Source organism: Bufo bufo, chromosome 2, assembly GCF_905171765.1.
Source record: "Bufo bufo chromosome 2, aBufBuf1.1, whole genome shotgun sequence".
NCBI classification, from domain to species: Eukaryota; Metazoa; Chordata; class Amphibia; order Anura; family Bufonidae; genus Bufo; species Bufo bufo.
Window position 1 is genome coordinate 646,374,077 of NC_053390.1, and position 26,756 is coordinate 646,400,832.

General features: G+C 44.7%; 1 protein-coding gene across 1 annotated transcript in view; it reads right to left on the reverse strand.

Annotated features, from left to right (window-relative positions):
* TTC29 (tetratricopeptide repeat domain 29) overlaps positions 1-26,756 on the reverse strand; it is a 288,615-nt gene that overhangs the window by 251,359 nt on the left and 10,500 nt on the right. The window contains exon 2 of the mRNA XM_040420513.1: positions 18,336-18,444. Coding sequence (XP_040276447.1) covers positions 18,336-18,439 — 104 coding nt within the window. The 5' untranslated portion in view covers positions 18,440-18,444. The remainder of the gene's footprint in view (positions 1-18,335; positions 18,445-26,756) is intronic.

The window sequence follows — 26,756 nt, forward strand, 5'->3', positions numbered from 1 at the left end:
GGGGATGTAGCTGTGTTCAGAATTAAGCAATCACATCCAAAATCATGTCAAATTGGATTCAGCATACACCTGCCATCATTTAAAGTGCCTCTGATTAACCCCAAATAAAGTTCAGCTGCTCTAGTTGGTCTTTCCTTAAAATTTCTTAGTCGCATCCCACAGCAAAAGCCATGGTCCACAGAGAGCTTCCAAAGCACCAGAGGGATCTCATTGTTAAAAGGTATCAGTCAGGAGAAGGGTACAAAAGAATTTCCAAGGCATTAGATATACCATGGAACACAGTGAAGACAGTCATCATCAAGTGGAGAAAATATGGTACAACAGTGACATTACCAAGAACTGGACGTCCCTCCAAAATTGATGAAAAGACGAGAATAAAACTAGTCTGGGAGGCTACCAAGAGGCCTACAGCAACATTAAAGGAACTGCAGGAATATCTGACAAGTACTGGCTGTGTGGTACATGTGACAACAATCTCCCGTATTCTTCATATGTCTGGGCTATGGGGTAGAGTGGCAAGACGAAAGCCATTTCTTACGAAGAAAATCATCCAAGCCAGGCTACTTTTTGCAAAAACACATCTGAAGTCTCCCAAATGCATGTAGGAAAAGGTGTTATGGTCTGATGAAACCAAGGTTGAACTTTTTTGCCATAATTCCAAAAGATATGTTTGGCGCAAAAACAACACTGCACATCACCAAAAGAACACCATACCCACAGTGAAGCATGGTGGTGGCAGCATCATGCTTTGGGGCTGTTTATCTTCAGCTGGAACTGGGGCCTTAGTTAAGTTAGAGGGAATTATGAACAGTTCCAAATACCAGTCAATATTGGCAAAAAACCTTCAGACTTCTAGCAAGCTGAACATGAAGAGGAACTTCATCTTTCAGCATGACAACGACCCAAAGCATACATCCAAATCAACAAAGGAATGGCTTCACCAGAAGAAGATTAAAGTTTTGGAATGGCCCAGCCAGAGCCCACACCTGAATCCCTGAATCCGATTGAAAATCTGTGGGGTGATCTGAAGAGGGCTGTGCACAGGAGATGCCCTCACAATCTGAAAGATTTGGAGTGTTTTTGCAAAAAAGAGTGGGCAAATCTTGCCAAGTCAAAATGTGCCATGCTGATAGACTAAATCCAAAAAGGCTGAGTGCTGTAATAAAATCAAAAGGTGCTTCAACAAAGTATTAGTTTAAGGGTGTGCACACTTATGCAACCATATTGTTTTATTTTTATATTTTTTCTTCCCTCTACCTAAAAGATTTCAGTTTGTTTTTCAATTGAGTTGTACAGTTTATAGGTCACATTAAAGGTGGAAAAAGTTCTAAAAATTATTTATCTTTGTCTCATTCTTTTACATCACAGAAACCTGACATTTTACCAGGGGTGTGTAGACTTTTTATATCCACTGTATATATACTAGTAACATCGTCAGAAGATGATTAAAGGTAATCTGCTTCTGTGGTTTGCTACATGAATAGTGCTACAGATGGGGAGGGTGGGTGGGGGTGGAGACTTACTTGCATGTGCGCGACTTTATAAACACCACTGCAACGAAATCGCGGCTACGCCATCCTCACCACTTTCTAAGAAGAAGAGTGGTGAGGGGAGAAAGAAGGTGGCACATTTATCATCTTTTACCCAGTTTTCTGGCATAAATTACTGAAATCTATCTACGGCACCTCCAACCTGCCACAGGCAAGGGTTCATAGGAACTATTGCTGTGGTAGCGTCGGATCCTTCAGAGGGTTCAAGGCTACCACAGCAAATGAATGGCTTCCCTGATCTCAATGTGGGAAGCTTTTAGGGCACAGGAGCCGCCTCAGATGCCATGTTCCCAATTGACCATGACATCTGAGGGGTTATATGTCTGTGATCAGCATTAATGCAGTAGAAACCTGGTGGTTATGGTGCCCACTGCTGTTTGTATGGCGGAGGTCAGGAAGGGTTTAACCACCTCAGCTCCCCTAGCTTAAAGGGTTTCTGTCACCCCACAAAACTCATTTTTTTTTTTTTGGATAGTTAGATTCCTTATAGGGCGATATAGGAGAATATAATAGTCTTACTTACTTTCATGCGGCCGATTCTTTATAAAACGAAGTTTTATAATATGTAAATGAGGGCTCTACCAGCAAGTAGGGCGTCTACTTGCTGGTAGCCGCAGCAGCAATCCGCCCCCTCGCCGTGTTGATTGACAGGGCCAGCCGGGATCTCCTCCTCTGGCCGGCCCTGTCAGTAATTCAAAAATCGCGCGCCTCTGGTCATTCGGCGCAGGCGCTCTGAGATGAGGAGGCTCGTCTCCTCAGCACTCCCTCAGTGCGCCTGCGCCGATGACGTCTTCTCTTTCGGTGATGTCATCGGCGCAGGCGCACTGAGGAGACGAGCCTCCTCATCTCAGAGCGCCTGCGCCGAATGACCAGAGGCGCGCGATTTTTGAATTACTGACAGGGCCGGCCGGAGGCTGGAGATCCCGGCTGGCCCTGTCAATCAACACGGCGAGGGGGCGGATTGCTGCTGCGGCTACCAGCAAGTAGACGCCCTACTTGCTGGTAGAGCCCTCATTTACATATTATAAAACTTCGTTTTATAAAGAATCGGCAGCATGAAAGTAAGTAAGACTATTATATTCTCCTATATCGCCCTATAAGGAATCTAACTATCCAAAAAAAAAAAAAATGAGTTTTGTGGGGTGACAGAAACCCTTTAAACACCCTTAATGACCAGACCACTTTTTACACTTCTGCACTACACTACTTTCACGGTTTATTGCTCGGTCATGCAACTTACCACCCAAATGAATTTTACCTCCTTTTCTTCTCACTAATAGAGCTTTCATTTGGTGGTATTTCATTGCTGCTGACATTTTTACTTCTTTTGTTATGAATCGAAATTTAACGAAATTTTTGCAAAAAGACATTTTTCACTATATATAAATTTTTCTCTAAATTTATTGTTCTACATGTCTTTGATAAAAAAAAAAAGTTTGGGTAAAAAAAAATGGTTTGGGTAAAAGTTATAGCGTTTACAAACTATGGTACAAAAATGTGAATTTCCGCTTTTTGAAGCAGCTCTGAATTTCTGAGCACCTGTCATGTTTCCTGAGGTTCTACAATGCCCAGACAGTAGAAAACCCCCACAAATAACCCCATTTCGGAAAGTAGACACCCTAAGGTATTCGCTGATGGGCATAGTGAGTTCATAGAAATTTTTATTTTTTGTCACAAGTTAGCGGAAAATGATGATTTTTTTTAATTTATTTTTTTTCCTTACAAAGTCTCATATTCCACTAACTTGTGACAAAAAATAAAAACTTCCATGAACTCACTATGCCCATCACGAAATACCTTGGGGTGTCTTCTTTCCAAAATGGGGTCACTTGTGGGGTAGTTATACTGCCCTGGCATTTTAGGGGCCCTAATGTGTGGGAAGTAGTTTGAAATCAAAATGTGTAAAAAATGCCCTGTGAAATCCTAAAGGTGCTCTTTGGAATGTGGGCCCCTTTGCCCACCTAGGCTGCAAAAAAGTGTCACACATGTGGTATCGCCGTACTCAGGAGAAGTTGGGCAATGTGTTTTGGGGTGTCATTTTACATATACCCATGCTGGGTGAGATAAATATCTCGGTCAAATGCCAACTTTGTATAAAAAAAATGGGAAAAGTTGTCTTTTGCCGAGATATTTCTCTCACCCAGCATGGGTATATTTAAAATGACACCCCAAAACACATTCCCCAACTTCTCCTGAGTACGGCGATACCACATGTGTGACACTTTTTTGCAGCCTAGGTGGGCAAAGGGGCCCACATTCCAAAGAGCACCTTTAGGATTTCACAGGGCATTTTTTACACATTTTGATTTCAAACTACTTCTCACGCATTAGGGCCCCTAAAATGCCAGGGCAGTATAACTACCCGACAAGTGACCTCATTTTGGAAAGAAGACACCCCAAGGTATTTTGTGATGGGCATAGTGAGTTCATGGAAGTTTTTATTTTTTGTCACAAGTTAGTGGAATATGAGACTTTGTAAGAAAAAAAAAAATCATCATTTTCCGCTAACTTGTGACAAAAAATAAAAAATTCTAGGAACTCGCCATGCCCCTCACGGAATACCTTGGGGTGTCTTCTTTCCAAAATGGGGTCACTTGTGGGGTAGTTATACTGCCCTGGCATTTTAGGGGCCCTAATGCGTGACAAGTAGTTTGAAATCAAAATGTGTAAAAAATGCCCTGTAAAATCCTAAAGGTGCTCTTTGGAATGTGGGCCCATTTGCCCAACTAGGCTGCAAAAAAGTGTCACACATCTGGTATCACCGTACTCAGAAGAAGTAGGGCAATGTGTTTTGGGGTGTCTTTTTACATATACCCATGTTGGGTGAGAGACATATCTCGGCAAAAGACAACTTTTCCCATTTTTTTATACAAAGTTGGCATTTGACCAAGATATTTATCTCACCCAGCATGGGTATATGTAAAATGACACCCCAAAACACATTCCCCAACTTCTCCTGAGCACAGCGATACCACATGTGTGACACTTTTTTGCAGCCTAGATGCGCAAAGGGGCCCAAATTCCTTTTAGGAGGGCATTTTTAGACATTTGGATCCCAGACTTCTTCTCACGCTTTAGGGCCCCTAAAATGCCAGGGCAGTATAAATACCCCACATGTGACCCCATTTTGGAAAGAAGACACTCCAAGGTATTCAATGAGGGGCATGGCGAGTTCATAGAATTTTTTTTTTTTTGGCACAAGTTAGCGGAAATTTATTTTTTATTTTATTTTTTTACCTTTATAGGACAAACCTCTCCTTCCCCATGGGACAATGTGCAAAGCGCAAATCGCCCAAAGATGTGGCGAAGTACATTATACACTTTGTCCCAGGTGAAAGGAGAGTTTTGCAGCAGCTGTGAGTGAAAGGGCCCTAATAGCCCTGTGTGCCTGTCCTGTTAGATGCAATCCCTATGCTAAGTGTACCTGTGTGTGGTACTTCCGGAAACACTCCCCTAAGCATAGGGCAGGGTGGTCAGGGCAGTCAGGACAGAAATAGCGGGTGTCACGCCTTATTCCACTCCTGCTACAGACACGACATCTTTTTCGGGGTGACGGTTGGGTTGAGGTACCAGCAACGACATTGGGGAAATGTCGCTCGTGTAGACGGCTCACTACACTGGTGGATGGGGCCACGGAACCTCCTGGATACAGGAGGTTCTCGATGATCTCTTCCTGAAATTTGAGGAAAGATCCTGTTCTCCCAGCCTTACTGTAGAGAACAAAACTATTATATGCAGCCAATTGAATCAAATATACAGACACCTTCTTATACCAGCGTCTGGTGCGTCGGGAAACTAAATAAGGAGCCAACATCTGGTCATTGAAGTCCACCCCTCCCATGTAAAGGTTATAGTCGTGGACTGAGAGGGGCTTTTCAATGACACTGGTTGCCCGTTCTATTTGTATTGTCGTGTCTCCGTGAATGGAGGAGAGCATGTAAACGTCACGCTTGTCTCTCCATTTCACCGCGAGCAGTTCTTCGTTACACAAGGCAGTCCTCTCCCCCCCTTGCAAGACGGGTGGTAACGAGCCGTTGGGGGAAGCCCCGGCGACTAGGTCGCACGGTGCCACAGCAGCCAATCTGTTCTAGGAACAAATGCCTGAAGAGGGGCACACTTGTGTAAAAATTGTCCACATAAGGATGGTACCCCTTGCCAAATAAGGGTGACACCAAGTCCCAGACTGTCTTCCCACTGCTCCCCAGGTAGTCAGGGCAACCGACCAGCTCCAGGGTCTGATCTTTACCCTCATAGATCCGAAATTTGTGGGTATAGCCTGTGGCCCTTTCACAGAGCTTATACAATTTGACCCCATACCGGGCGCGCTTGCTTGGGATGTATTGTTTGAAGCCAAGGCACCCGGTAAAATGTATAAGGGACTCGTCTACGCAGATGTTTTGCTCAGGGGTATACAAATCTGCAAATTTGGTGTTGAAGTGGTCTATGAGGGGCCGAATTTTGTAGAGCCGGTCAAAAGCTGGGTGGCATCTGGGACGAGAGGTGCTGTTGTCGCTAAAGTGCAGGAAACGCAGGATGGTCTCAAATCGTGCCCTGGACATAGCAGCAGAGAACATGGGCATGTGATGAATTGGGTTCGTGGACCAATATGACCGCAATTCATGCTTTTTGTTTAGACCCAAGTTGAGGAGAAGGCCCAGAAAAATTTTAATTTCGGAAACTTGGACGGGTTTCCACCGGAAAGACTCGGCATAAAAGATTCCCGGGTTGGCGTCTATAAATTGAGTGGAAATTGAGTGGCATACCGATTTGTTTCTGCCACGACTAAGTCCAACAGCTCCGCAGTCAAGAACAGCTCAAAAAATCCCAGTGCCGAACCGATCTGAGCTGTCTCAACCCGAACTCCAGACTGGGCGGTGAAAGGGGGAACTATTAGTGCGGCTGAAGTTGGGGGCTGCCAATCAGGGTTTGCCAGCACCTCAGGGACTCTACGGGCCTGTCTGTGCGGTGGCTGCGACGGGGGAACTAATGCACGTGCCACTGTACCAGCTTCAACTGCCCTTCTGGTGCTCGCCACTTCACCATGTTGTACGGCAGTGCTGGTACTAGGTCCAGGGAGGGGCTGCGCTGCTAGTGTATGCCTCACCACGTAATCCGACAGCGCCAGCCCCACTCTGCTGCCCTTGAAGCGAATCCTGCGCAACCTGTGGTCTAGCAACACGGGGCCGGGTATGCCTAGTGCTATCAGGGACCTCAACCTCCTCGTCCGAACTTTGGTTCAGAGTGCCACTGCTTTCTACAGGTTCGTATTCTGACCCGCTAGATTCGTCAGATGAGGGTTCCCATTGCTCATCCGACTGGGTCAGAATTCTGTAGGCCTCTTCAGAAGAATACCCCTTGTTTGCCATTTGGTCAACTAAATTTAGGCAGTATTCCCTGAGACTACCCAAGAAAAAAAGCAAGCCTGTCTTACAAATGGGAGGCTAGCGAAGTACCGGAGGCCGCTGCAATTGATAAAAAATATCAAAACTGATTTTTTTTTTTATCGCCGCAGCGCTTGTAAAGTGATTGTGCAGTGATCAAAAAATAATTATTTTTTTGTCACTGCGGCGGGGCGGGCGTGGGTAAACGCACGTGTGGGCGACCGATCAGGCCTGATCGGGCAAACACTGCGTTTTGGGTGGAGGGCGAACTAAGGTGACACTAATACTATTATAGATCTGACTGTGATCAGTTCTGATCACTTACAGATACTATAAAAGTACAAATGCTGATTAGCGATACGCTAATCAGCGAATCAGTGACTGCGGTGCGGTGGGCTGGGCGCTAAACGATCACTAACTACCTAACCAAGGGGCCTAAACTATCCTAAAACCTAACAGTCAATACCAGTGATTGACAGGGGCGATCAAGGGGTGCTCAAGGGGTTAATTGGGGTGATGGGGGGTGATCTGGGGCTAAGTGTAGTGTTTGGTGGCTACTCACTGTGATGTCTGCTCCTCTGCTGGAACCAACCGACGAAAAGGACCAGCAGCGGAGCACAGAAGCCATTTAACACCTTATATTTATAAATATAAGGTGTTAGATGGCTTCTGATTAGATTTTTTGAAAATCGCCAGCCTGCCAGCGATGATCATTGGCTGGCAGGCTGGTGACGAAACGCTCCTTTACGGCCCGCGATGCGCATGCGCGGGCCGGCTGTGAGCGTAATCTCGCGTCTCGCGAGATGACGCGTATATGCGTCCAGGAGGAACGAATCGACCGCCGCCAGGACGCATCCCTGCGTTAGGCGGTCGGGAAGCAGTTAAATTTAGCTTATCCTTAAACCTAACACTTTTGTCTAGAAATGCTACTCCAGTTTTATGCACTCTCCCCCTATTGGAGCAGCTTAATGGAGTCACCAATTTAGCAAAATCTCCCTCTAAGGCCTCATGCACACGACCGTATTTTTTCACGGTCCGCAAAACGGGGTTCCGTTGGTCCGTGATCCGTGACCGTTTTTTCGTCCGCGGGTCTTCCTTGATTTTTGGAGGATCCACGGACATGAACAAAAAGTCGTTTTGGTGTCCGCCTGGCCGTGCGGAGCCAAACGGATCCGTCCTGAATTACAATGCAAGTCAATAGGGACGGATCCGTTTGACGTTGACACAATATGGTGTAATTTCAAACGGATCCGTCCCCCATTGACTTTCAATGTAAAGTCAGGAGTTAATATACCATAGGATCGGAGTTTTCTCCAATCCGATGGTATATTTTAACTTGAAGCGTCCCCATCGCCATGGGAACGCCTCTATGTTAGAATATACTGTCGGATATGAGTTAGATCGTGAAACTCATATCCGACAGTATATTCTAACACAGAGGCGTTCCCATAGTGATGGGGACGCTTCTAGTTAGAATATACTACGAACTGTGTACATGACTGCCCCCTGGCAGCACCCGATCTCTTACAGGGGGCTGTGATCCGCACAATTAACCCCTCAGGTGCTGCACCTGAGGGGTTAATTGTGCATATCATAGCCCCCTGTAAGAGATCAGGGGCTGCCAGGCAGCAGGGGGCAGACCCCCCTCCCTCCCCAGTTTGAATATCATTGGTGGCCAGTGTGCGGCCCTCACCCCCGGCCCCCCCTCCCTCCCTCTATTGTATTATCATTGGTGGCCTGTGTGCCCCCCCCTCCCTCCCTCTATTGTAATATTATTGGTGGCCAGTGTGCGGCCTCCCCTCTCCCCTCCCCCCCCGATCATTGGTGGCAGTGGAGAGTTCCGATCGGAGTCCCAGCTTAATCGCTGGGGCTCCGATCGGTAACCATGGCAACCAGGACGCTACTGCAGGCCTGGTTGCCATGGTTACTTAGCAATATTACAATATTAGAAGCATCCAAATTACCTGCTGCGCTGTCTGTGACCGGCCGGGAGCTCCTCCTACTGGTAAGTGACAGGTCTGTGCGGCGCATTGCTTAATAATCTGTCACTTACCAGTAGGAGGAGCTCCCGGCCGGTCACAGACAGCGCAGCAGGTAAGTATGATGCTTCTAATATTGTAATATTGCTAAGTAACCATGGCAACCAGGCCTGCAGTAGCATCCTGGTTGCCATGGTTACCGATCGGAGCCCCAGAGCGAAGAAACTGGGACTCCGATCGGAACTCTCCGCTGCCACCAATGATCGGGGGGGGGGGGGGGGGGGAGAGGGGAGGCCGCACACTGGCCACCAATGATATTAATACAATAGAGGGGGGGCCGCACACTGGCCACCAATGATAATATAATAGAGGGAGAGAGGGGGGGCCGGAATGGCCACCAATGAAATTAAAACTGGGGAGGGAGGGGGGTCTGCCCCCTGCTGCCTGGCAGCCCCTGATCTCTTATGGGGGGGCTATGATATGCACAATTAACCCCTCAGGTGCAGCACCTAAGGGGTTAATTGTGCGGATCACAGCCCCCTGTAAGAGATCGGGTGCTGCCAGGCAGCAGGGGGCAGTCATGTACACAGTTCGTAGTATATTCTAACTAGAAGCGTCCCAATCACTATGGGAACGCCTCTGTGTTAGAATATACTGTCGGATATGAGTTTTCACAAAGTGAAAACTCATCTCTGAAAAAGCTTTTATGCAGACGGATCTTCGGATCCGTCTGTATGAAAGTAACCTACGGCCACGGATCACGGACGCGGATGCCAATCTTGTGTGCATCCATGTTCTTTCACGGACCCATTGACTTGAATGGGTCCGTGAACCTTTGTCCGTCAAAAAAATAGGACAGGTCCTATTTTTTTGACGGACAGGAAACACGGATCACGGATGCGGCTGCAAAACGGTGCATTTTCCGATTTTTCCACGGACCCATTGAAAGTCAATGGGTCCGCGAAAAAAAACGGAAAACGGCACAACGGCCACGGATACACACAACGGTCGTGTGCATGAGGCCTAAAGGTCTATTTACACGGCCATTTTTTTTTAAAGGTTTTTGAATAACGGTTATCAAAAAAAAGGACATGTATTTTTGATAGACCCTTAGAAGTCAATGGGCCCATTTTTAATGGCTGTTGTACAGAATGTCATCCGTCTGTTAAAAATTGTCTGATTGCAAGAAGATGCGGAAAAAAGGCCAGGAAATGGGATACACAACAAGATGCAAAATGGACATGAAAGAGTAAACCCTTTTTACGCGCCAGTTTTTATTTGCTTTCGTGTGAATGTAGCCTAAGCAAGCTCATCTGTTTTCTGAACTAATAGAACAGGTTAGAAAGAGTCATGCATCTCTGTTCACAGCAGCCACAAAATACGTCATAAAGATCAAGATGGGAATATCCTCTCATTTTTTTGTTTTGTTACAAGAGCGGAGGAGATGTTATACTACTATGGCTACCATTACTTGACTCAATTCTGTCTACTGCAAATTCAGTGAGCTATAAGCATATTAAAAAAAATGTACACTTTTTATACACATTTACTACTGCATAAAGGAAAAAAATATTTCCATACAAATTGTATTAATCAACAGCCCAATGTGTCAAGAAAAAATTACAGCAAAAGTAAAAAAAAAGTAACAAAAGCAAAATAATTAAAAAAATATGTCATTTAGTTCAGAAACACTCTGCTCATTAACCGCTTCCTGACCAAGCAATTTTCTGTTTTTCAATTTTCATTTTTTACTCCCTGCCTTCCCAGAGCATTCACATAGCCATATGAGGGCTTGTTTTTTGCAGGACCACTTGTACTTTCTAAAGGCATACAGACAAAGGGCTCTTTCACACGACCGTATGGCTTTTTCAGTGTTTTGCGGTCCGTTTTTCCCGGATCCGTTGTTCCGCTTTTTGTTTCCGTCGTGTTTCCGTTTTTCCATTCCCTTTTTCTGTATGGCATATACAGTATACAGTAATTACATTGAAAAAAATGGCCTGGGCATAAAATTTTCAAAAGATGGTTCCGCAAAAACGCAACGGATACGGAAAACATACGGATGCATTTCCATACGTGTTCCATTTTTTTGCGGACCCATTGACTTGAATGTAACCACGGAACATGATTTGTGGGCAATAATAGGACATGTTCTATCTTTCAACGGAACGGAAATATGGAAACGGAATGCAAACGGCCCGTAAACGGAAAAAAAAAAGCGGTCATGTGAAAGAGGCCAAATCCTGCTCCCAGTATTTTTTAAGAATACGAATACTGGAAACCCTGAGAAACTGGTCGTCTCCAATTGACAACAGGTCCTTTGTTGTATGACATTTATAAAACTTTCTGCAACATTTTAAACCCTTAGGCTGGTTTCACACGAGCGTTGCGGGTGTGTTGCGGGAAAAGATGCGAGTGCGTTGCGGGAATATGCGCTATTTTGCTGCGCGAGTGCAAAGCGTTTAAAAAGCGTTTTGCACGCGCGTGAGAAAAATCGGCATGTTTGGTACCCGGACCCGAACCCGGACTTCTTCACAAAAGTTCGGGTTTGGGATCAGTGTTGTGTAGATTTTATTTTCCCTTATAACATGGTTATAAGGGAAAATAATTGCATTCTTAATACAGAATGCTTAGTAAAATAGGGCTGAAGGGGTTAAAAAATTTTTTTTTTTATTAAACTCACCTCATCCACTTGTTCGCACAGCCCACCTTGTCTGCTTTCTTCTTCTTTGAGGACCTGGGAGAAAAAGGACCTTTGGTGACGTCACTGCGCTCATCATATGCTCCATCACCATGAGCGCAGTGACGTCACCAAAGGTCCTTTTCCTCCCAGGTCCTCAAAGAAGAAGAAAGAAGACAAGCCAGGCTTCACGAACAAATCGATGAGGTGAGTTTAATTTTAATTTTTTATTTTTTAACCTCTCCATCCCTAATTTACTATGCATTCTGTATTAAGAATGCTATTATTTTCCCTTATTACCATGATATAAGGGAAAATAATAAAGATCTGGTCGTCATCCCGATCGTCACCTAGCAACCATGCGTGAAAAACACACCGCATCCGCACTTGCTTAAAGATGCTTGCGATTTTCACGCAGCCCCATTCACTTCTATGGGGCCTGCGTTGCGGGAAAAACGCACAATATAGAGCTTTCTGCGATTTTCACGCAACGCACAAGGCATGCGTGAAAATCACCGCTCATGTGCACAGCCCCATAGAAATGAATGGGTTCGGATTCAGTGCGGGTGCAATGCGTTCACCTCACGTATTGCACCCGCATGGAATTCTCGCCCGTGTGAAAGGGGCCTTAAGGACTGAGTGATTTCCAATATTTTCAGTGTTTTTTTTTTTAACTCCTTGACTTTTTAAAGTTTTTCCGTTCACATAGCCTTCTGAGGGCTTGTTTTTTGTGGGACCATCTTATATTGCATACGATGTAGTTGGATGCTGGAAAATATTCCAAATAGGGTAGCATTCCCTGTGCAGTAAACCTCACATGTTAACTTCATTTTCCAGATCAGTGTGATTACAGTGATACCACACTTTCATAGTTTTTCTTGTGTTTTAACATTTAAAAAAAAAAAAAAACTTTGGAACAATGTATTTTTTTCTTGCATCGCCATATTCCCCCATATAATACAGATACGTGTTTATATTTACATCTATGGAGCTGTGTGAGGGCTCAATTTAGCAGAGTGATCTGTCATTTTTATTGATATCATTTTGGGCTGTGAATAATTTTTTTTGATCACTCTTTGGTAATTTATTTTGTGAAAAGAAGAAACAAAAGGAAAATCAACTATTTTGTTTTTTTTCTGTTACAGCATTCACAGTATGGGATAAATACTTTTACATTTTAATAGTACCGGCATTCTGGGACGCGGCGATACCTATGATGTTTATTTTGTTATTGCTTATTTTTAGTGTGGGGAAAGGGGGAGATTGGAATTTTTTTATGTCTATTTTTTAAAACTTCTTATTTTTCTCACTTTTTTGGTACACTTATTTTAAAGGGCAGCAGTCAATCTCCCTATCACCTGTTTGCATAAACTCTGTCCTTGACCTGATTTAAATGCTGCTTTTATTTTGTGACCACTGCCTGGCCCTGTCAATGAAAGCAGCCAGGGAGGGGCTGGCCAGAGACAGGAGTGGAGATTTGTGTCCTCCAGCTGACGTCATTGCTGGAATAGACATGCACACGACAAACGAGAATGCGGGGATGCGCACTAGAGGAATCTGAGAACTGAATGAGATGTCTCAATGCAGCAGGATGACCTGGGCATGGGGGGGGCGGGGGGGCTGTTATAGGTGGGCTTACAGCCTTATCATCTCTCCCACTGAGTGATTTCACTATGGAGGTATGTGGGAGCTTGGCTGTAAGTTATAGCTTAGCCCCTCTCAGGCTGTGTTCACATTCCGTAGGTAGTCTAGTGGTACGGACCCATGCCACGCTGAGATACCTTGACGGTGGTGCAAAAGGGCTCCGATGTGTTCCTGACTGGAATACATTGGCTAAAGTCTCAGTTCTTAACATCAGCCTGAGGGATTAGCCAGTGTTGTCAGTAGCATATTATTGTGGTGCACCTTTCGCAGTGATTTATGTATTTCTATATGTGCATCCACACATTATCCCAAGTTGTGTAGGAGGCCATTGTATGCATTTTTGCTGGGGATAGCCGCTAGCAGCAGATCACATGCGGAGGAATTGCTCCCCAGGTTATAAACACGCCACAGTGTTTGGGGCTTTTGAGCATTTCCTCCCATGTAGGCCACTTTATTTCAGTTATTTTTAGAGGGAAGAAAAAATATAAAAATAAAATAATATGGTTGCATAAGTGTGCACACCCTTAAACTAATACTTTGTTGAAACACCTTTTGATTTTATTACAGCACTCAGTCTTTTTGAGTATGAGTCTATCAGCATGGCACATTTTGACTTGGCAAGATTTGCCCTCTCTTCTTTGCAAAAACACTCCAAATCTGTCCAAAGATTGCGAGGGCATCTCCTGTGCACAGCCCTCTTCAGATCACCCCACAGATTTCCAATCGGATTCAGGTCTGGGCTCTAGCTGGGCCATTCCAAAACTTTAATCTTCTTCTGGTGAAGCCATTCCTTTGTTGATTTGGATGTATGCTTTGGGTCGTTGTCATGCTGAAAGATGAAGTTCCTCTTCATGTTCAGCTTTCTAGCAGAAGCCTGAAGGTTTTGTACCAATATTGACTGGTATATGGAACTGTTCCTAATTCCCTCTAGCTTAACTAAGGCCCCAGTTCCAGCTGAAGAAAAACAGCCCCAAAGCATGACGCTGCCACCACCATGCTTCACTGTGGGTATGGTGTTCTTTTGGTGATGTGCAGTGTTGTTTTTGCGCCAAACATATCTTTTGGAATTATGGCCAAAAAGTTCAACCTTGGTTTCATCAGACCATACCACCTTTTCCCACATGCTTTTGGGAGACTTCATATGTGTTTTTGCAAAATGTAGCCTGGCTTGGATGTTTTTCTTCGTAAGAAAAGGCTTTCGTCTTGCCACTCTACCCCATAGCCCAGACATATGAAGAATACGGGAGATTGTTGTCACATGTACCACACAGCCAGAACTTGCCAGATATTCCTGCAGCTCCTTTAATGTTGCTGTAGGCCTCTTGGTAGCCTCCCAGACCAGTTTTCTTCTCATCTTTTCATCAATTTTCTCCACTTGATGATGACTGTCTTCACTGTGTTCCATGGTATATCTAATGCCTTGGAAATTATTTTGTACCCTTCTCCTGACTGATGCCTTTTAACAATGAGATCCCTCTGATGCTTTGGAAGCTCCCTGTGGACCATGGCTTTTGCTGTGGGATGCGACTAAAAAAATTTCAGGAAAGACCAACTAGAGCAGCTGAACTTTATTTGGGGTTAATCAGAGGCACTTTAAATGATGGCAGGTGTATGCTGACTCCTATTTAACATGATTCTGAATGAGTTTGCCATTAACCGCCTCAGCTCCCCTAGCTTAAACACCCTTAATGACCAGACCACTTTTTACACTTCTGCACTACACTACTTTCACGGTTTATTGCTCGGTCATGCAACTTACCACCCAAATGAATTTTACCTCCTTTTCTTCTCACTAATAGAGCTTTCATTTGGTGGTATTTCATTGCTGCTGACATTTTTACTTTTTTTGTTATTAATCGAAATTTAACGAAATTTTTGCTAAAAAATGACATTTTTCACTTTCAGTTGCAATTTTTTTTTTTAAAAAACGACATCTATATATAAATTTTTCGCTAAATTTATTGTTCTAAATGTCTTTGATAAAAAAAAATGTTTGGGTAAAAAAAAAAATGGTTTGGGTAAAAGTTATAGCGTTTACAAACTATGGTACAAAAATGTGAATTTCCGCTTTTTGAAGCAGCTCTGACTTTCTGAGCACCTGTCATGTTTCCTGAGGTTCTACAATGGCCAGACAGTGCAAACACCCCACAAATGACCCCATTTCAGAAAGTAGACACCCTAAGGTATTCGCTGATGGGCATAGTGAGTTCATAGAACTTTTTATTTTTTGTCACAAGTTAGCGGAAAATGATGATTTATTTTTATTTTTTTTCCTTACAAAGTCTCATATTCCACTAACTTGTGACAAAAAATAAAAACTTCCATGAACTCACTATGCCCATCACGAAATACCTTGGGGTGTCTTCTTTCTAAAATGGGGTCACTTGTGGGGTAGTTATACTGCCCTGGCATTTTTTATATTTTTTTTGGCACAAGTTAGCGGAAATTGATTTTTTGCTGGGTGAGAGAAATATCTCGGCAAAAGACAACTTTTCCCATTTGTTTATACAAAGTTGGCATTTGACCAAGATATTTATCTCACCCAGCATGGGTATATGTAAAATGACACCCCAAAACACATTCCCCAACTTCTCCTGAGTACGGCGATACCACGTGTGACACTTTTTTGCAGTCTAGATGCGCAAAGGGGCCCAAATTCCTTTTAGGAGGGCATTTTTAGACATTTGGATCCCAGACTTCTTCTCACGCTTTAGGGCCCCTAAAATGCCAGGGCAGTATAAATACCCCACATGTGACCCCATTTTGGAAAGAAGACACCCCAAGGTGGTCAATGAGGGGCATGGCGAGTTCATAGAATTTTTTTTTTTTTGGCACAAGTTAGCGGAAATTGATTTTTATTTATTTTTTCTCACAAAGTCTCCCTTTCCGCCTACTTGGGACAAAAATTTCAATCTTTCATGGACTCAATATGCCCCTCAGCGAATACCTTGGGGTGTCTTCTTTCCGAAATGGGGTCACATGTGGGGTAATTTTACGCATTTGGATTCCGTGAGGGGTATGGTGAGTTCATGTGAGATTTTATTTTTTGTCACAAGTTAGTGGAATATGAGACTTTGTAAGAAAAAACAAAAAAACAAAAAACAAAAAAATCAATTTCCACTAACCTGTGCCAAAAAAATGTCTGAATGGAGCCTTACAGGGGGGTGATCAATAACAGGGTGGTGATCAATGACAGGGGGGTGATCAGGGAGTGTATATGGGGTTATCACCCCCCTGTCATTGATCACCCCCCTGTAAGGCTCCATTCAGACGTACGTATATGTTTTGCGGATCCGATCCATGGATCCGTAAAACACATACGGACATCTGAATGGAGCCTTACAGGGGGGTGATCAATGACAGGGGGGTGATCAGGGAGTCTATATGGGATGATCACCCCCCTGTGATTGATCACCCCCCTGTAAGGCTCCATTCAGAGGTCCGTATGTGTTTTGTGGATCCACGGATCGGATCCGCAAAACACAAACGGACGTCTGAATGGAGCCTTACAGGGGGGTGATCAATCACAGGGGGGTGATCAGGGAGTCTATATGGGGTGATCACCCCCCTGTCATTGATCACCCCCCTGTAAGGCTCCATTCAGACGTCCGTATGTGTTTTGCGGATCCGATCCATGGATCAGTAAAACACATACGGACGTCTGAATGGAGCCTTACAGGGGGGTGATCAGGGAGTCTATATGAGGTGATCACCCCCCTGTCATTGATCACCCCCCTGTAAGGCTCCATTCAGACGTCCGTATGTGTTTTGCAGATCCGATCCATGGATCCGTGGATCCGCAAAACACATACGGACCTCTGAATGGAGCCAGCCTTACAAGGGGGTGATCAATGACAGGGTGGTGATCAGGGAGTCTATATGGGGTGATCACCCCCCTGTAAGGCTCCATTCAGACGTCCGTATGTGTTTTGCGGATCCGATCCATGGATCCGTAAAACACATACGGACGTCTGAATGGAGCCTTACAGGGGGGTGATCAATGACAGGGTGGTGATCAATGACAGGTGGGTGATCAGGGAGTCTATATGGGGTGATCACCCCCCTGTCATTGATCACCCCCCTGTAAGGCTCCATTCAGACGTCCGTATGTGTTTTGCGGATCCGATCCATGGATCCGTGGATCCGCAAAACACATACGGACCTCTGAATGGAGCCAGCCTTACAAGGGGGTGGTCAATGACAGGGGGGTGATCAGGGAGTCTATATGGGGTGATCACCCCCCTGTCATTGATCACCCCCCTGTAAGACTCCATTCAGACGTCCGTATGTGTTTTGCGGATCCGATCCATGGATCCGTAAAACACATACGGACATCTGAATGGACCCTTACAGGGGGGTGATCAATGACAGGGGGGTGATCAATGACAGGGGGGTGATCAGGGAGTCTATATGGGGTGATCAGGGGTTAATACGGGGTTAATAAGTGACAGGGGGGGGTAGTGTAGTGTGGTGCTTGGTGCTACTTATTACTGAGCTGCCTGTGTCCTCTGGTGGTCGATCCAAGCAAAAGGGACCACCAGAGGACCAGGTAGCAGGTATATTAAACGCTGTTATCAAAACAGCGTCTAATATACCTGTTAGGGGTTAAAAAAATCGCATCTACAGCCTGCCAGCGAACGATCTCCGCTGGCAGGCTGCAGATCCACTCGCTTACCTTCGGTGCCTGTGTGCGCGCGTTCACAGGAAATCTCGCGTCTCACGAGATGACGCGTATATGCGTCTAGGAGGAATGAATCGACCGCCGCCAGGACGCATTCCTGTGTTAGGCGGTCGGCAAGCAGTTAATTCTGAACACAGCTACATCCCCAGTTATAAGAGGGTGTGCACACTTATACAACCACATTATTTTAGTTTATTTTTTTGTTTTCTTTCCTCCACCTAAAAGATTTCAGTTTGTTTTTCAATTGAGTTGTACAGTTTATAGGTCACATTAAAGGTGGAAAAAGTTCTGAAATGATTTATCTTTGTCTCATTTTTTTACCGCACAGAAACCTGACATTTTACCAGGGGTGTGTAGACTTTTTATATCCACTGTATATTTTCATTATTCCAAAGTACAATACAAGGTAATAAAACAATGTACCTATTCCGTTGTGGTTTTTTCGGTGATGCAGGAGGTGACTGCGGCTGAACAAGGTTGGGAAATCCTTGGTGGCCTTGCCTCGGCATAGCTGGTAGTATACTCATTTCTTCTGAAATGGAACATGCTATTGTTAGTACTTGCAGGTACCTAACTATACAGGAACATTGTAAGGATTATGTTTATAGTAGGCTACTATAGGTCTAATACCAAGAAGCACTTAGAGAAGCAATTAGGGTGGATAGTGTAGCTGCTCAGGTAATCACGCGATGCAAGCAATAAGATATACTATTATATACCGTATGTGGTGGATCGGCACATCATATATGCTGAGCATCTGTGTTACAAGGACTTGATTTCCAGACATACACTCTGTTAAGCTATGGCCACACGGTCAGGTTTCCTTATGCCGTTTTGGAAGCCAAAATCAGGAGTGGATCATAAAAGGATAGAACCTATGAAGTAATTCCTTATAAAGTAATTAATTCACTACATCAAGAAACCTGAACGCGTGGCCTCCCCCTGAGATCCTTTAACATGGGCCAATGATCAGGTGAACAAACATTCCTATGAACGTACAATTCCAATCACTTCCCTGGTGTAGACATGTCCGCAAATGGGTGATCACCACTTTTAAAAGGGTTTTAGAGCTTTTTTTTTTTCTTAATTTCCACCCCAGCCTGGAGTACCTGTAGAAAAACCTATACTTACCTGCTCCCTGCTGGTCCGTTCTGACTACCTGGCTTTCTTCACTGGTCTTCCAGTCCCTGTCTGTAGACTTTCAGATGGACGGACTTTATGTGCCCTGCTGTAGCCAACAACTGGCCTCAGTGGTGATGTGTCCCTAAGCAGCACGTGACCCAACAGTGACCTGTGGCTTGGGGATAATTTACTGCTGAGGCCAGTCATCGGCTGCAGTGGTGCATGTGATCCTATCCATCCAAAGGTTTACAGACGGACTGGAAGACCAGTGAAGAGAGACAGGTTGCTGAAACAGAGTGGCAGGGAGTAGGCGGGTAGGGATTTTAAAATTATTAATTGTGGTCAGCACATCACAGGGAGTAGCTGCTAACAATAATGAAATGTACGTGAATGAATGATCACATTAACGCTTGTTCAGTCACAGTAAGGATGATTGCTATAGATAAAATAGAGCTAAATAAGCGCTGACTGATGACCTATATATTGACAGCCCCTTGTTACCAGAAGAAAATCTGCCCATGTGAATGGGCCTTTTACTGTTATTTTAACTGTATGTCCATATACCACGTTATTTTGGTTATATGTCCATATCCCACGTTATTTTGGTTATATGTCCATATCCCACGTTATTTTGGTTATATGTCCATATACCAGCAAATGCGAGTTATGACTAGAAGCTCCATGCTGCTCTACATAAGACCATAAGAAATGACACAAATTAAACCGGACATGGATCCAAACTTTTCGTGTGTGACCACTAAAAGACTGGACATTTTCACTTTACGAATAATGTAGCATATACAGGGCTCCAGATGGCGACCAAAACGGTCGCCAATGCGCCTTAAAATTTGCAGATGGCGACAAGACTTTTTAGTCTTGTCGCCATTTGCGACTGTACCGCCGCGATCCTGCGCAGCCTACGTTCCCTTCACTAGCACACTGCACAGTGGAGAAGGAAGGAGTCCCTCCCTCTCCACTGTGACGCGGCCGCCACTACCACCAATGGGGATATAGCAGGGGAGGAGAAGGAGGGGAGGAGCTGTCGCCACTGCGCCGCCAATGAATGTAAAACATAAGTGTCTGCAGCGGTATCACAGACCCGGCCTCAATAACAGGGCAGGCGATCCGCGGCCATTAACCCCTCAGGTGCCCCAGATCGCATGCCCTGTTATTGAGGCCGGGTGCCCGGTCTGCGATACCGCTGCAGACAATTGTATAAAGGAGTCAAAGAGGACCTTTCATGGGTCCAAAGAATCTGAACTTATCAGCAGGCTGCATAGAGCGGCGCCCAGGGATCTAAGTGCACTTACTATTATTCCTGGGCGCCGCTCCGTTCGTCCTCTGTGGCCCCCGGTATTTTCAGCATTCAGAGGAAGGAGGAGGAGACGCCAGTGTCTCTCCTTCTCCCTGACAGCAGCGCTGTCCAATCACAGATCAGAACTCAGAGCCAGGGAGTTTTTTTTTCTCCCTGGCTCTGAGTTCTGTGCTGTGATTGGACAGCGCTGCTGTCAGGGAGAAGGACAGACACTGGCGTCTCCTCCTCTTTCCTCTGAATGCTGAAAATACCGGGGGCCACAGAGGACGAACGGAGCGGCGCCCAGGAATAATACACTGCTCAAAAAAATAAAGGGAACACAAAAATAACACATCCTAGATCTGAATTAATTAAATATTCTTCTGAAATACTTTGTTCTTTACATAGTTGAATGTGCTGACAACAAAATCACACAAAAATAAAAAAATGGAAATCAAATTTTTCAACCCATGGAGGTCTGGATTTGGAGTCACCCTCAAAATTAAAGTGGAAAAACACACTACAGGCTGATCCAACTTTGATGTAATGTCCTTAAAACAAGTCAAAATGAGGCTCAGCAGTGTGTGTGGCCTCCACGTGCCTGTATGACCTCCCTACAACGCCTGTGCATGCTCCTGATGAGGTGGCGGATGGTCCCCTGAGGGATCTCCTCCCAGACCTGGACTAAAGCATCTGCCAACTCCTGCACAGTCTGTGGTGCAACGTGACGTTGGTGGATAGAGCAAGACATGATGTCCCAGATGTGCTCAATTGGATTCAGGTCTGGGGAACGGGCGGGCCAGTCCATAGCATCAATGCCTTCGTCTTGCAGGAGCTGCTGACACACTCCAGCCACATGAGGTCTAGCATTGTCTTGCATTAGGAGGAACCCAGGGCCAACAGCACCAGCATATGGTCTCACAAGGGGTCTAAGGATCTCATCTCGGTACCTAATGGCATTCAGGCTACCTCTGGCGAGCACATGGATGGCTGTGCGGCCCTCCAAAGAAATGCCACCCCACACCATTACTGACCCAATGCCAAACCGGTCATGCTGGAGGATGTTGCAGGCAGCAGAACGTTCTCCACGGCGTCTCAAGACTCTGTCACATCTGTCACATGTGCTCAGTGTGAACCTGCTTTCATCTGTGAAGAGCACAGGGCACCAGTGGCGAATTTGCCAATCTTGGTGTTCTCTGGCAAATGCCAAACGTCCTGCACAGTGTTGGGCTGTAAGCACAACCCCCACTTGTGGACGTCGGGCCCTCATATCACCCTCATGGAGTCTGTTTCTGAACGTTTGAGCAGACACATGCACATTTGTGGCCTGCTGGAGGTCATTTTGCAGGGCTCTGGCAGTGCTCCTCCTGTTCCTCCTTGCACAAAGGCGGAGGTAGCGGTCCTGCTGCTGGGTTGTTGCCCTCCTACGGCCTCCTCCACGTCTCCCGATGTACTGGCCTGTCTCCTGGTAGCACCTCCATGCTCTGGACACTACGCTGACAGACACAGCAAACCTTCTTGCCACAGCTCGCATTGATGTGCCATCCTGGATAAGCTGCACTACCTGAGCCACTTGTGTGGGTTGTAGACTCCGTCTCATGCTACCACTAGAGTGAAAGCACCGGCAGCATTCAAAAGTGACCAAAACATCAGCCAAGAAGCATAGGAACTGAGAAGTGGTCAGGTCACCACCTGCAGAACCACTCCTTTATTGGGGGTGTCTTGCTAATTGCCTATAATTTCCACCTGTTGTCTATCCCATTTGCACAACAGCATGTGAAATTGATTGTCACTCAGTGTTGCTTCCTAAGTGGACAGTTTGATTTCACAGAAGTGTGATTGACTTGGAGTTACATTGTGTTGTTTAAGTGTTCCCTTTATTTTTTTGAGCAGTGTAGTAAGTGCACTTAGATCCCTGGGCGCCGCTCTATGCAGCCTGCTGATAAGTTCAGATTCTTTGGACCCATGAAAGGTCCTCTTTAACCCCTTAAGGACACAGCCTTTTTACACCTTAGGACCAGGCCATTTTTTGAAAATCTGACCAGAGTCCCTTTAAGTGCTGATAACTTTAAAACGGTTTGACTTATCCAGGCCGTTCTGAGATTGTTTTTTCGTCACATATTGTACTTCATGACACTGGTAAAATGGAGTCAAAAAAAAAATTTTTTTTGCACCAAAAAATACCTAATTTAACAAAAATTTGAAAAAAATTAGCAAATTTCAAAGTTTCAGTTTCTCTACTTCTGTAATACATAGTAATACCCCCAAAAATTGTGATGACTTTACATTCCCCATATGTCTACTTCATGTTTGAATTGTTTTGGGAATGATATTTTATTTTTTGGGGATGTTATAAGGCTTAGAAGTTTAGAAGCAAATCTTGAAATTTTTCCGAAATTTACAAAAACTCAATTTCTAGGGACCAGTTCAGGTCTCAAGTCACTTTGCGAGGCTTACATTATAGAAACCACCCAAAAATGACCCCATCTAAGAAACTACACCCCTCAAGGTATTCAAAACTGATTTTGCATACGTTGTTAACCCTTTAGGTGTTGCACAAGAGTTATTGGCAAATAGGGAGGAAATTTGAGAATTTCATTTTTTTGTCTAATTTTTCATTTTAACCCATTTTTTCCACTAACAAACCAAGGGTTAACAGCCAAACAAGACTGTATCTTTATTGCCCTGACTCTGCCATTTACAGAAACACCCAATATGTGGCCGTAAACTACTGTACGGCCACACAGCGGGGCGTAGAGTGAAAGGTGCGCCGTTTGGTTTTTGGAAGGCTGATTTTTATGGACTGGTTTATTTACACCATGTCCCATTTGAAGCCCCCTGATGCACCCCTAGAGGAGAAACTCCCTAAAAGTGACCCCATCTAAGAAACTACACCCCTCAAGGTATTCAAAACTGATTTTACATACGTCGTTAACCCTTTAGGTGTTGCACAAGAGTTATTGGCAAATGGCGATGAAATTTGAGAATTTCATTTTTTTGCCTAATTTTCCATTTTAACCCATTTTTTCCACTAACAAAGCAAGGGTTAACAGCCAAACAAGACTGTATCTTTATTGCCCTGACTCTGCTGTTTACAGAAACACCCCATATGTGGCCGTAAACTACTGTACGGGCACACAGCGGGGCGTAGAGTGAAAGGTGCGCCGTTTGGTTTTTGGAGGGCTGATTTTGCTGGACTGTTTTTTTGGCACCATGTCCCATTTGAAGCCCCCCTGATGCACCCCTGGAGTAGAAACTCCATAAAAGTGACCCCATCTAAGAAACTACACCCCTCAAGGTATTCAAAACTGATTTTACAAACTTTGTTAACCCTTTAGGTGTTGCACAAGATTTAATGGAAAATAGAGATACAATTTCAAAATTTCACTTTTTTGGCAGATTTTCCATTTTAATATTTTTTTTCCAGTTACAAAGCAAGGGTTAACAGCCAAACAAAACTCATTATTTATGGCCCTAATTCTGTAGTTTACAGAAACACCCCATATGTGGTCGTAAACAGCTGTACGGGCACATGGCAGGGCGCAGAAGGAAAGGAACACCATATGGTTTTTGGAAGGCATATTTTGCTGGACTGGTTTTTTTGACACCATGTCCCATTTGAAGCCCCCCTGATGCACCCCTAGAGTAGAAACTCCAAAAAAGTGACCCCATTTTAGAAACTACGGGATAGGGTGGCAGTTTTGTTGGTACTAGTTTAGGGTACATATGATTTTTGGTTGCTCTATATTACACTTTTTGTGCGGCAAGGTAACAAGAAATAGCTTTTTTGGCACCGTTTTTTTTTTGTTATTTACAACATTCATCTGACAGGTTAGATCATGTGGTAATTTTATAGAGCAGGTTGTCACGGACGCGGAGATACCTAATATGTATACAGTTTTTTTTATTTATGTACGTTTTACACAATGATTTCATTTTTAAAACCAAAAAAATGTTTTAGTGTCTCCATAGTCTAAGAGCCATAGTTTTTTCAGTTTTTGGGCGATTATCTTAAGTAGGGTCTCATTTTTTGCGGGATGAGATGACGGTTTGATTGGCATCTATTTTGGGGTGCATATGACTTTTTGATTGCTTGCTATTACACTTTTTGTGACGTAAGATGACAAAAAATGGCTTTTTTTACACCGTTTTTATTTTTATTTTTTTACGGTGGTCAAATAATATACATAATATGTATACTTTTTTTTTATTTATGTAAGTTTTACACAATGATTTCATTTTTGAAACAAAAAAAATCATGTTTTAGTGTTTCCATAGTCTAAGAGCCATAGTTTTTTCAGTTTTTGGGCGATTATCTTGGGTAGGGTATGATTTTTGCGGGATGAGATGACGGTTTGATTGTTACAATTTTGGCGTACATGCGACTTTTTTGATCACTTTTATTACCTTTTTTGGGAAGTAAGGTGGGCAAAATTTCAATTTCATCATAGTTTTTTATTTTTTATTTTTATGGTGTTCACCGTTCGGGTAAAGTAACATGACCGTTTTATAGATCAGGTCGTTACGGACGCGGCGATACCAAACATGTGTAGGGAATTTTATTTTTTTCATTTTTTATCAGTGATAAATGTGTTTTTTGATTTTTACTTTTTTTTCACTTTTATTCACTTTTTTTTGACCCAGACCCACTTGGTTCTTGAAGATCCAGTGGGTCTGATGTCTGAATAATACAGTACAGAACAATATATATTGTTCTGTACTGTATTTTACTTACACTGAACAGATCTATGCCATTCAGCACAGATCTGTTCAGCACCATGGACAGCAGGACGCCTGAGAGGCGTCCTGTTGCCATGGGAACCTTCCCCGTCTGCTCAGTACTGCTCAGAACTTCGCAGACGGGGAAGGGTAAGGAGGGGATCTCTCGGGGGGCTCTCTGGGGGCTCTCTCCCTCCCCATCGGGGGGCTGCAAAGGCACAGCAGCCCCCCGATGGGAGAGGGAGGGAGCTCCCTGCGCTGTTAACCTTTTCCATACAGCGGTCCGTACGGACCGCTGTATGGAAAGGGTTAAACGGCTGACATCGCATCGCAGATGTCAGCCGTTTATACCAGGGTGCCAGCAATGTGCTGGCACCCTGGTATCCCCACTAGACACCAACGATTATACAAGGGGAGGCGGGCGGGGGATCGCGATCCCGCCTGCCGCACCGCCCGCCTCCCGCACCGCCCACACCGCCCGCAACCCTCCCCCTGCACCTCCCGCCACCATAAAAATCATTCGGGGGTGCAGGGGGGGGTAAATAAAACTTTTTTTATGGCATATAAAGTTTCTGATCCCTGCGGTCAGGGACTGCGGGGACCAGAAACTTCAGAAATCGCAGCAAACCGCAGGTCTGAATTGACCTGCGGTTTGCCGCGATCGCCGACATGGGGGGGTCACGGGACCCCCCCGCGCATTTAGCCTAGGTGCCTGCTCGATGATTTGAGCAGGCACCGGGTTCCGATCACTGCCAGCCGCACGGCAGTGATCGAAAATACACAGGGCGTACATGTACGCCCTGTGTCCTTAAGTACCAGGGCACAAGGGCGTACCTGTACGCCCTATGTCCTTAAGAGGTTAAACATTCATTGGTGGTGCAGTGCGCTCTCCCAAAGCCTCCCCCCCACCCATTATCACTGGCCAGAAGTCCCCCCCCCCCCCCCCCCCCTATTGTTATATGGTGGCCACAGGGTCCCATCCCCTTCATTGGTGGCAGTGGCAGATTACACTGCTGGGGCTCAGATCGTTACCATGGGAGCCAGGACGCTATTGAAGCCCTGGCTGCCATGTTCAGCTCCCTGCTGCTGTGTGCACAGAGCACAGAGCAGCAGGGACAGTGTGAGGTCCTATTCACCCTGATACAGCTCTATCAGGGTGAATAGCACAAGGGATGAAAAGATCCAGGTTCTAGTCCCTAAGGGAAGAAATGGTTGTTAAATAAAAAGTAAAAAAAAACAAAAAAAACAAACAAAATACTAAAAGTTTAAATGGCTCCCTTCCCAGTTTTACATATAAAATTTACAAACAATAAAGAACATATTACATATCGCCACGTCCCAAAAAGTGTGAGCTATAAAAATATTAAAAAATATTTCCGCTCGGTGAAGGCCGTAACAGAAAAAAAAACTCTAAACCACGCAATTCGCCATTTTTAGTCACCTTGTTCCCCAGAAAATGTCCCTGGATGTGAGAGGCATGTGGTGCTGTTTTCTCCTATATGTAGTGCTGGCTCACTACTGGGACCTGCGTCTCATCTTCTCAAAGTCCTTTTTTTTAAAAATTATATGCATTTTAAATTTGGCGACTAAAAAATGTAATTTGGCTCCTAAATTTTTTAGTTTAGGAGCCAATGGCTCCTGGTCATTTTTTTTTGTCTGGAGCACTGATATATCGTATAACAAAAATCACACTGTCATGTGCACTACAT